The sequence below is a fragment of the Otolemur garnettii genome, unplaced genomic scaffold, assembly GCF_000181295.1.
Source record: "Otolemur garnettii isolate 467f Iridium unplaced genomic scaffold, OtoGar3 scaffold00155, whole genome shotgun sequence".
Lineage (NCBI taxonomy): Eukaryota > Metazoa > Chordata > Mammalia > Primates > Galagidae > Otolemur > Otolemur garnettii.
This window is the reverse complement of record NW_003852550.1, coordinates 562,375-573,136: the sequence shown is the minus strand read 5'-3', so window position 1 is coordinate 573,136 and position 10,762 is coordinate 562,375. Positions and strand designations below refer to the sequence as shown.

The following is a 10,762-nucleotide window of genomic DNA, read 5'->3' as shown; positions in this document are numbered from 1 at the left end:
AACTCCTGGGCTCAAGTGAGTCTCCTGCCTCCGCCTCTCAAGTAGTTGGGACCACAGGTGCCCGCCACAATGCCCAGCTATTTTTTTTTTTTGGTTGCAGCCATAATTGTTGTTTGGCAGGCCTGGGCTGGATTCAAAGCCACCACCTTAGGTGTATGTGGCTGGTGCCTTAGTCACTTAAGCCACAGGCGCGCAGAGCTGAGGAAACAGATGTTGAATCAATAGGTAGGGGAAGAAGGAAGAATCTAGGATCTCCCTAGTGTCTGGTTTGGGACACCTGGGTGGGTGTTACTATCATTCATCCAGATAAAGAATAGAGGAGGAAGAACATGGACATCATTTCATTTGCTTTTCTAATTCTCTGCAAAATGTACTGTGCTTCCCCCTTCTGCCCACCATCCAGCCCATAAGAGCAGAACACAAAAAGGGCACATTGGAATGTTGTTTTTTATACACGAGAAAACTAGCAATAAATTAAATTATCCTGTACTTTTACCTTCACGGAATTCTACTGCCACACCATTACGCAAGACAAGATTATCTGGGACAAATAGACAATGATTATCTATTACAGGTGGAAAAATCCACAGAGATGATTAAGATTCTTATGACTATACTCAAGGAAATGTCTGAAGATTAGATTACAAGAAATACAAGGTTTGCTTTTGCATAGCAGTATTCCTCGTGACATCTTCAGAAATGGTATCTATGGTAACTGATAAGCCTTTAGAGGACAAATGTTTACGTCACAGAAACTGAAATTTTCACAAGCTATCTTGACAATTCGTTTTTCTTCTACTTTTATGCTAGAATTCCATTATTTTATTTTGCTCTTTTTTTTTGAGACAGAGTCTCACTTTGTCACCCTCGATAGAGTGCTGTGGAGCCATAGCTCATAGCAACCTCCAACCCTTGGGCTCAAGCGATCCTCTTGCCTCAGCCTCCCAAGTAGCTGGGACTACAGGTGCCTATCACAACACCTGGCTATTTTTAGAGATGAGGTCTAGTTCTTGCTCAGGCTGGTGTCGAACCTATGAGCTCAGGGCAATCCACCCCTCGACCTCCCAAGTGCTAGGATCACAGGCATGAGCCACTGCGCCTGGCCCTACTTTTTATTTTTATTTTTTTTGAGATAGTCTCACTCTGTTGTCCTGGGTAGAGTGCCATGGTGCTATCGTGGCTCACAGCAACCTCCAACTCTTGATCCTCTTGCCACAGCCTCTCAAGTAGCTGCAAATAGAGGTACCTGCCACAATGCCCAGCTAGATTTTTCCTATTTTTAGTAGAGACAGGGTCTTGCTCTTGTTCAGCCTGGTCTTGAATCTCTAGGCTTAAGCAATCCACTGGCCAAGGCCACCCAGATTGCTAGGATTACAGACGTGAGCTACCACACCTGGCCTAGAATTAGATTATTTTAAAATAAGAATTGAAAAACATTTTCAAACCAACAAAACAAAAAAAAAAGAAGCATGAAAAGGTTGAGATTTATAAAAGGAAAAATAACTTTTTAGGGGTTTTCTCTTTGAAGTGACAAAATTCCTAAAATTTCGGCATTGGCATAAAATTACTAAGTTGTAATACTAACTCATATGAATTTTGAAAACAGTATTTTCAATTTTAGTTTCCAGTGATTTGTTCATTTCATTCATGACAAATAGTCAACAGGTGGCAGCACATACCATTCCTAAAAGGTTTCCTAATTGTAAAAGATGGGTTCCTGGGAAGTTATGTGTGAATCAAGTTTTTGTAAACTGAATTCTATTTTATCATCTCAGGACTCCTTTAACTTAATTTATGATTTCGCCACAATAAACAATAACTTCTGAAGTTAAAGTTTCTCTTTAGCCTCTGTATGTGGTTAATAAGCCAACATTTAAATGCATCAGAGAAAAGCTTTGTAACAGATCTTTCTTTTGAGAATAATCTCCACTTCTGATGCATTTCATCTATTTCAGGTACATTTGAATATGTGCATATTAACTGGGGTATATCCTGCATCATATATCCTGATCCCACTGCATCATTTTAAGTAGGAGAAACCTACACTGCAATAATGGCTGAATGGAACCAATAATAAAAAACAAGAGTACTCTTTGGCTTGGCGCCTATAGCTCAGCAGCTAGGGCGCCAGCCACATACATACATAGGAGCTGGTGGGTTCAAATCCAGCCTGGGCCTGCCAAACAACAATGACAACTACCACCAAAAAATAGCCAGGCATTGTGGTGGGTGCCTATAGTCCCAGGTACTTGGGTGACTGAGGCAAAAGAATCCCTTAAGCCTAAGACTTGGAGGTTACTGTGAGCTGTGATGCCACAGTACTCTAGCCAGGGTGACAGCTTGAGGCTCTGTCTCAAAGGAGTACTCTGATGGGCATGTGACCATAAGAGATTATTAGTAGGACACTCAGAAACCCTTAGTATGATGCTTACTTGCTGACTGCACATGTTCCTCCAGAGGTGGTTCGTCTGCTCCCTGTACAGAGGCATAGCCAGATGACGCGGTCTCACTGCGATTATCTTCATCATGAGAGGAGGCACTATTAGATGTTTCATTCGCAACAGGGACTTGTAAAGACATTGACCCATCTTCCACATCCACCTTTGGAAAGCATTTAAACAAAAGGATCTCAGATTCCATGCTTTTCCTTCACATAGTACTATAAAGTTCTTCATAGGTGACTCACTGGAGCAATGTTTCTTAACCTTTTAAACTTATAATCCCTTCTGATGATCATAAAATTCTGCTGTTGGCCTAGTCAGAACAGTTAGAGTAACTGAGTCCACCAACGGGGTGGAAGATGCTATGGGCGGAGTGCCCTCACATCTGACATGGTCATTTGGGTGATCCCAGAACTTGATACACGATGCCTAGTACAAGGCAGGCACTAAAAAAAATGTCATGCTGTCCCCTAGGGGTAGTAAGAATAACTGTCATCTATACATCTCAAGTCAAGAAGACTTTTATTGAGATTGACTTTTTGTTGTATCTTAAAATAGGCCACTTTTAATTTACTGAATATAAAATTATAATTTAAAATGCATTATGATTTCTCAAATTATACATGCTCATTTAACTGTAAGTTTGGTCACTATGTAATAGTAAGGGTTAAAAAAAAAAGCACAAAGAGGAATGCTAAGTTGGTACTTTGCATGGTCACCATTTTAAATTCTGACCAAATAAAAAGTACATTTGAGGAGAGGGAGGGAAGAAGGAAAACAGAGGTGGTCCAAGATAACTCCTCCCTGTCCCTATGATGTAAATATGACATAAATATGGAAATACAGTTTTAAGTACAGACTATAAGTATGGTACATTCCTAGCTAAAAATAAGGATGGTATTTTCCTGAAAGCCCAGGCATATATCCTGCTTATAAACAGTATAGCAATGTTTTTTGTTTGGGGGGTTTTTTTTGCAGTTTTTGGCTAGGGCTGGGTTTAAACCCACCACCTCCGGCATATGGGGCCGGCGCCCTACCCCTTTGAGCCCCAGGTGCCGTCCCAGGATAGCAGTGTTTACCTCAATCCCCAAAGCCTTGAGGATGTCACATTTGCACATTGGGCAAGTTCGGTGTTCTAACAGCCAGGGGTCAACACAGGTCTTATGGAAAATATGGCTAACAAAGGAAAAAACACATCATTTAATTATCAGTTGTGAAACAGCAACAATATTTTGCTCAATATACTGTATATTAACAGAGTACTCTGGTAACTTTACTTAGTCTCTGAATAGATGCCTTTCTACATACACTATTAATATGATGAAGAAGCCACAGAGGCAAAACTTGGGAATTTCATAACACAGTACTTTTCTGAGTCACTCCCAATGCTTTTGACGAGATAGGGCGCGTTCAGGGTGGTATGGCCGTAGACCCCAAATGCTTTTGAAATGGAATTTGTTATTAGGATTCTTGTGCAACATGATCCACATTTTTGTGTTCTTAGTAAAGTAGGTATAAAAGGGCAGATAATACAGCACTTTTAAATATAAACACCCTATTATACTAACTTTAAAAAAAAACAACTATTTTTTGTACTCACTTGAAAATGGCTAAGATGCTACCTGACCTAAGATTTTGTCAGTATTTCAAATCTTAAACTATTATTCTGTCATTCTCTAACTGTTGAATGGTACAGTCATGCTCAACAGTATAGTACAATGTTAAGTATTGAGTATAACAGGGGACTGATCCAGGGATGTCCAACCTGTGGCCCAGGGGCTACATTCAGGTTACCTAAGGACTGTGTTGCTTCTCTGTGGTATCAGATATTGTGGAAAGTATCACCAACCTTTTTTCATGCTCATAAGCATTTGTTAGTGTTTGTGTATTTATGTGTGGCCCAAGACAATTTTTATTCTTCCCATATGCAGCAGAAAAAGGGTTGGACACCTTGCTGGGCAGTGTGATACATTCCAAGAATACTATTACTACAGTTACTAGCTAAGAGTGTTAAAAGCAACCTTTAGGAGTAGGACAATTTTAAAAACTAAAGAGTGAAGACTTCCAAATAGCTGCTCATAAAGTTAATTTTACTTTTTCTCAGTGGGACTGTTAGAATGAATTTAAGATTAAATCATCTAATACTACTTTATATATGTAGGTATACCCTCCCATCATCATTTACATAAATTGTGCTGGCTAGGTTCTCAGTTTTCTATGAAATTAGTCTAGAACAAGTTGTACCACAATTAGACAGATACCATTTTCAGTGGTATAAATAAAATAAAAAAATAAAGCATTATTCTGTATTTAAATGAAAATAAGCTAAAAATAAACTTCTTACATCAATTTGGAAACATTCAAAATAGTTTTCGTCCACCACTATCTTTTGGGGGGTCAGCTATTCTTATTGATGATATAAAATGAAAGAAACTTACTTGCAGGTTAGTATGCGTACCAGATCATTTGCCCTGTACTGCTCGATACACACAGCACAACTATCTCCATCAGGGCCAATTTCCTAAGAGCCAATAGTTATTGTTACTTTGATAGACAGATAAGAAAAAATACATTAAAGGACAGAGCAAGATCAGAATACATATGTGTTTAACCAGCATAAATTCCTACAGGAGGAGGAATATCATTAAATGACTATGTAACTGTAAAGTTTCAATAGACAATTTAAGATTATTTAGAATTAAAAAGGTAAAAAGAATAAAGTCCAACAAAAGAAGAACAGAATAAACAGAAACATGTAGTACTGATTTAAACTATTTTTCCTGACTTTAGCATTCATAAAATATCATTTAGACAAGTTCTATAACTATGTTTTCTCAGTTTTCTTTTTTAAAAGGTCTAATTCATACATGTAGTAAAATTCACTTTTTTACTATATGGTTCCACAACTCTTTTTCATTTTTTTTGAGACAGAGTTTTGCTCTGTTGCCCAAGTTAGAAATGCTATCCCCTCAGCCTAGCTCACAGCAACCTCAAACTCCTGCACTCAAGCAATCCTCCTGCCTCAGCCTCCCAAGTAGCTGGACTACAGGGGCCTACCACCACACCTGGATAATTTTTTTTTAATTTTTACTAGAAACAGGGTCTCTCTTTGCTCAGGCTGGTCTCAAACTTGTGACTTCAAGCAATCATCTTACCTCTGCCTCCCAGAGCACTACGATTACAGGCATGAGCCACCATGCTGGGCTCAGTTCTCCAGTATTTGACAAACATAAACAGTCATTTATTCCCCAACACAATCAAGATATAGAACAGATTCCCATACCTCTTTGTAGTTAATTTTTCTTTTTACCCCTGCCCCTGGCAACCACAAATCTGTTTTTAGTTCTTATAGTTTTAGCCTTTCCAGAATGTCATATAAATGGAGTCATCTATTATGTAGCTTTTGAATCATCTATTATGTAGCTTTTGAATCTGGCTTCTCTCACTTAATACATACAATGCGTTCAAGATTCATCTATGTTGCCGTGTATATTAGTAGGGTTCCCCCTTTAATTACTAAATAATATACTAAGATATGGGTGTACCACAATTTACCCATTCACCAGTTGGAGGACATGTGGGTTCTTTCTAGTTTTTGACAATTATGAATAAAACTGCTATGAATAATCGTATGTAGGTTTTTAGGTGAATATAGATTTCCCCCTTCGTTAAGTTAACCTTATAAGGAACTGCCAAACTTTTTCAAAGTGGCTGTACCATTTTGCTTTCTTCCCAGCAAATGTGTGAGAGTTTCAGTTGCTCCACATTTGGCCAGCTCAAGGTATTTTAGCCATCCTGATGAAGGTGTAATGGTATCTCATTGTGGTTTTAAAATTTGTATCTCTAACGACTAATTATGTTGTGCATCTTTTTGTGTGCTTATTTGTCATTCATACTTTTTTTTTTTTGGTGAAGTGGCTCATGCCTGTAGTCCTGGCACTCTGGGAAGCTGAGGCAGGTAGATTGCTTGAGCTCATGAGTTCAAGACCAGCCTGAGATAGAGCAAGACCCTGTCTCTAAAAAACAGCTGAGTGTTGTGGCAGGAGCTATAGTCCCAGCTACTTGAGAGGCTGAGGCAAGAGAATCACTTGAGCCCAAGAGTTTGAGGTTGCTGTGAGCTGTGACACCACGGTATACACACACACACACACACATATATACGTGCCCTATATATGTGTGTGTATACTACATATAGAATATATATTTATTTATTCTTTGGTGAAGTATCTGTTTTGCTTACCCATTTTTTTTAATTAGGTTGGTTGTTTTCCTACTGTTGAATTTTGAGAGTTCTTTATATATTCAGGGCACAGCCCTTTAGCAGATATCTGATTTGCAAATATTTTCTCTGAGTTTGTACCTTGTCTTTATCTCTCTTAACAGTGTTTTTCAAAGTGCAGAAATTCTTAGCTCTGATAAAGTGAAATTTCTCATGTTTTTCTTTTATGGACTTGTTTTTGGTGTCATATCTAAGGAATATCTATACAACCCAAGTTATGAAAATATTTTTCTCCAAAGTTTTTTTCTAAAAATTTCATAGTTCTAGGTTTTACATTTAGCTCTATGATCAATTAATTTTTACACAGTGTATGAAGAATGGATTGAGAGAGATTCTTTTCTTCTTTTTGCTTATGGGTATCCAGTCATTGCCTATAAATAGCTAACAATTGTCTGCCCTGTTGAAAAGGCTCTACTTAACTCATTTAATTGCTTTTGCACTTTTATTAAACTCAATTGACCACACATATGTGGGCCTATTTCTGGTCTCTCTCTTCAGTTCCACTGCTATAAGTCTATCCTTTCTCAATACCACACCCTCTTGACTAACTGCAGCTTTAAAATAATTCTGCAAATCATCCAAAGTTAATCCTCTTTATCAAAATTGTTTTGTTTATTCTAATTCTCTTGCTTTTCCATAAAAACTTAGAATCAGCCTGTAAGTTTCTATAAATAATCCCACTAGGATAGGAATTGAAACTGCATTGCATCTATAAATTAGTTTCGGAGGACTGACATCTAAACAGTGAGTCTTCTAACCCATGAACATGGTATATCTTTCTGTTTACTTAGGTCTTCTTTGATTTCTTTCTTTCATTAGTGTTTTGCAGTCTTAAGCATATAGATCTTATACATATTATTTAAAATTTATACATAAGTATTAAATGGCTTTGGTGCTATTGTAAATGGTGTATTTTTATTTTGGTAAGTTCTACAGTTGTTTTTTGTTATACATGCTTTACCTATCGATGGTAGTTTTCAACTGTCCTAAATCTGAAAACGGATGTTCAAATAAAGCTGCAGTAAAGCATTGTATTAGCTCCTTATTGCTGTAGAACATTAATATTCTACAAGTCTGTAGCTTAAAACAACACAACTTTTATTCTCTTACTGTCCAGATATCCAAAGTATAAAATCAAGGTATTGGCAGTACTGTGCTTCTTCCAGAAGCTTCAGGGGAGACTCCCTTTCCTTACTGTTTCCAGCTTCTAGAGGCCATGTGCATTCCTCAGTTGTGACCTCTTCCTTGCATCACTCCAACCTCTTGCTTTCTTTATCACATCTCTTATAGTACCCTAGTCAAATCTCTATCCTCCTCCCTCTTATAAGGACATTGTGATTATATTAGGGACCAACTGGATAATCTTCCATCTCAAGCTCTTTAACTTAATCATATCAGTAAAGTCCTTCCTGCCATATAAGGTAACATTTGCAGGTTCCAGGGATTAGGACTTAGCTATCATTGGGCCTACCTTTTGCATCAAGATTAAAAAGTCAATCAGCCTTATAAATGTCAATGAAAAACATACTTGGAAAGAACATTTAGTTTGAACATGGCTTATTAGCATTGCTTTAACAAAAGGCATTTAAATTGTCATAAATGCACCTTGTCCCCTGGCTTTAGTGTGCGTAGCTGAAGTTTTCCAATAGCTTTTTTGGCATCTGCTTTTAACTGCCTCTGTAATAAAAAAAATAGAAGGTATTAGAAAAACTATTTTTAAAAGAACTATGATGAAAAAGGTAGAAAGGGTCAACAAATACCAGATAAAAGTCGCAGTATAAGTGAATTTTGAGAGATAAGATTTAATTAGCCATAATAAAAGTCTCATTTATTGATATCAGATAGGATTTTTCAAATTACTGAAACTTTTCTCTCATTATGTTTTTCATCTTTCCTAAACAGAACCTTTGGAAAACATAATGGCAAAGCTATGTGTCCCTACTCCAAGTGGGTTCAGATGCTATGAATTTTCAAAGCAATCTTCCTGTTTTCAAGCTCAGAGGACCTGGACCTCAACATGCATCTTTTCCAATTTCTTTCTTGAATCATGTCTTGTTTGGTGGAACATGCACAGGATTTGATTCAAATGGATCTAGGTTCAAAATATGACTTTTTCATTTACTAAATGAATAACCCTGGATAAGTCATTTACTTCTTCGAGCTTGTTTATTCATCTATAAAACGAAGGATAGTACCAACCCACATACAGTATTTGTTCTTAGGGAGAAAAACACTGTTTATAACCACTGTTGCCTTATAAGAAAGACAAATTCTGAGAGTGGTCACCTTTTGTCTTTTTCCCCACTGAGCATATATCTAAATGAGTCTGGATATGCAAAAGCCCCAGGTTCGCTTATGAAATAAGGACTAAAATATTATGGATAACTGAGTCAGATGAGAAGTTAGGGTGCAGGAGGAATCCAAGAGGTAAGGGGAAGATTACAAGGAAAGGAATCAATGAGAGACTATTGTTCTATGTGGGATGAATTGCTCAGGGGGACGAATCTTAGGTGATTATGAGATATTGCTGTAAATAAATCCTTCCTTTTCACTAAAATCTACTGCATATACAAATGCTTCAAGTTAATATAATATATATCTAAATTAAAGAAGGGGCAAAGAAACCCCACTCTATGTACTTCCATCTCAGCACAGTCCCAGATGACATTTAGGTCACATTAAAACTAGAGATAATGTAAGTTATCTCTAGTAACTAATGTAAAGTATCTAGCATAATGTCTGGCACATAGTAGACACTCACTAAAATGTTTATTAAATGAAAATTTAAACCGCCATTCATCAATAAGCACAAAAAGTACTTGTAACATGTCTATATATATTTATAGCAAATATATTTTGGAAGGGAATAATCCATAAGTATAAGTATGTGAGGAATCTCCTCAATGCCCAAACCTGTCTCTCCTATATATCATTTTGTGAAAGGTATTTGGCTTAGTGCCAAGAAGATAACTACCAAAACTTTTTTTTTTTTTTTTTTGCTGTCATAGGAATAGCAGAAGCCCCTCAGATTATTCCCTGACCAGCAAAGAAGCTTAAAAGGAACATTTTGGGCAATGCCTGCAGCTCAAGGAATAGGGTGCTGGCCCCATATACTGGGGGTGGCGGGTTCAAGCCCAGCCCCAGCCAAAAACTGCAAAAAAAAAAAAAAAGCAAACAGTTAATACAAAATCTTAGGTCTTAGGTAGGCAAGAGGTGTTACTTGAGGCCCTTTCATTCTTATTTTGGAAGGTAACTGTGAGCTAAACAGGAAATTCTATGATGGACCTTTATTATGAGCACAAATATTTTCCATTCTATTTTGTTCTTTGCATTTTAAGTAAATGACAAAGTGACAGTGTACACTTAAGATCTAGAGATCACCTCGCCTGACATCTTATCTGACAGATAAAAAAATTAATGCCCAAAGAATACCTTGCTCAACCCATGGAAGACCATAGTTTTATCAAGGCAGCCATCTGTTTTGACTGTGGCTTGGAACAGGAAGCCAGTATTACTACCTCGTTATATTCATACACTTGCCATATAATTTAAAATCATTTTATATATCTATTATGCCATTTAATCCTCACGACAACCCCTGAAGGAGGTAACATCCTCATTTTAAAGATGAGCAAGTAGAGACTTAAAAAAGTAAAATAACTTATCCAAAAGGGTATGCAGCCTCTAAGTATTATACCTGGTACTAGAACTCTGTTCTATAGATTCCAAGAGTCCATTACAATATAAGCACCCATAACTCAGCTATCTTGTGAAATTTTTCTAGCTCCTGGATTCTATGGTCTGTGAAGCTGTGGCAATCTTTCCATTGAACAGTCAATATGTCTACAGGGTCCTAGCCCAGCCATCCAAACTATACAACTTTCTTCACATATAGACCATGAGCTATTTAGCATCTAGGAGAAAAATGCAAATGAGAACAAAAAATAAAGCCAAGAAGAGAAAACAGGGAGGGTGGGGGCAAATAATATAGTTGATGAAAAGCCTTTGACTATCATTTTGCTCTTTGTCTTTTTTTTTTTTT

General features: G+C 37.2%; 1 protein-coding gene across 2 annotated transcripts in view; it reads right to left on the bottom strand.

Moving 5' to 3' along the window:
* RNF128 (ring finger protein 128, E3 ubiquitin protein ligase) overlaps positions 1-10,762 on the bottom strand; it is a 97,552-nt gene that overhangs the window by 6,645 nt on the left and 80,145 nt on the right. For both annotated transcript variants that reach the window (XM_012811380.1, XM_003799718.2), the window contains exons 3-6: positions 8,326-8,397; positions 4,880-4,962; positions 3,521-3,617; positions 2,433-2,601 (exon numbers count right to left, since the gene is read on the bottom strand). In XM_012811380.1, coding sequence (XP_012666834.1) covers positions 2,433-2,601; positions 3,521-3,617; positions 4,880-4,962; positions 8,326-8,397 — 421 coding nt within the window. The remainder of the gene's footprint in view (positions 1-2,432; positions 2,602-3,520; positions 3,618-4,879; positions 4,963-8,325; positions 8,398-10,762) is intronic.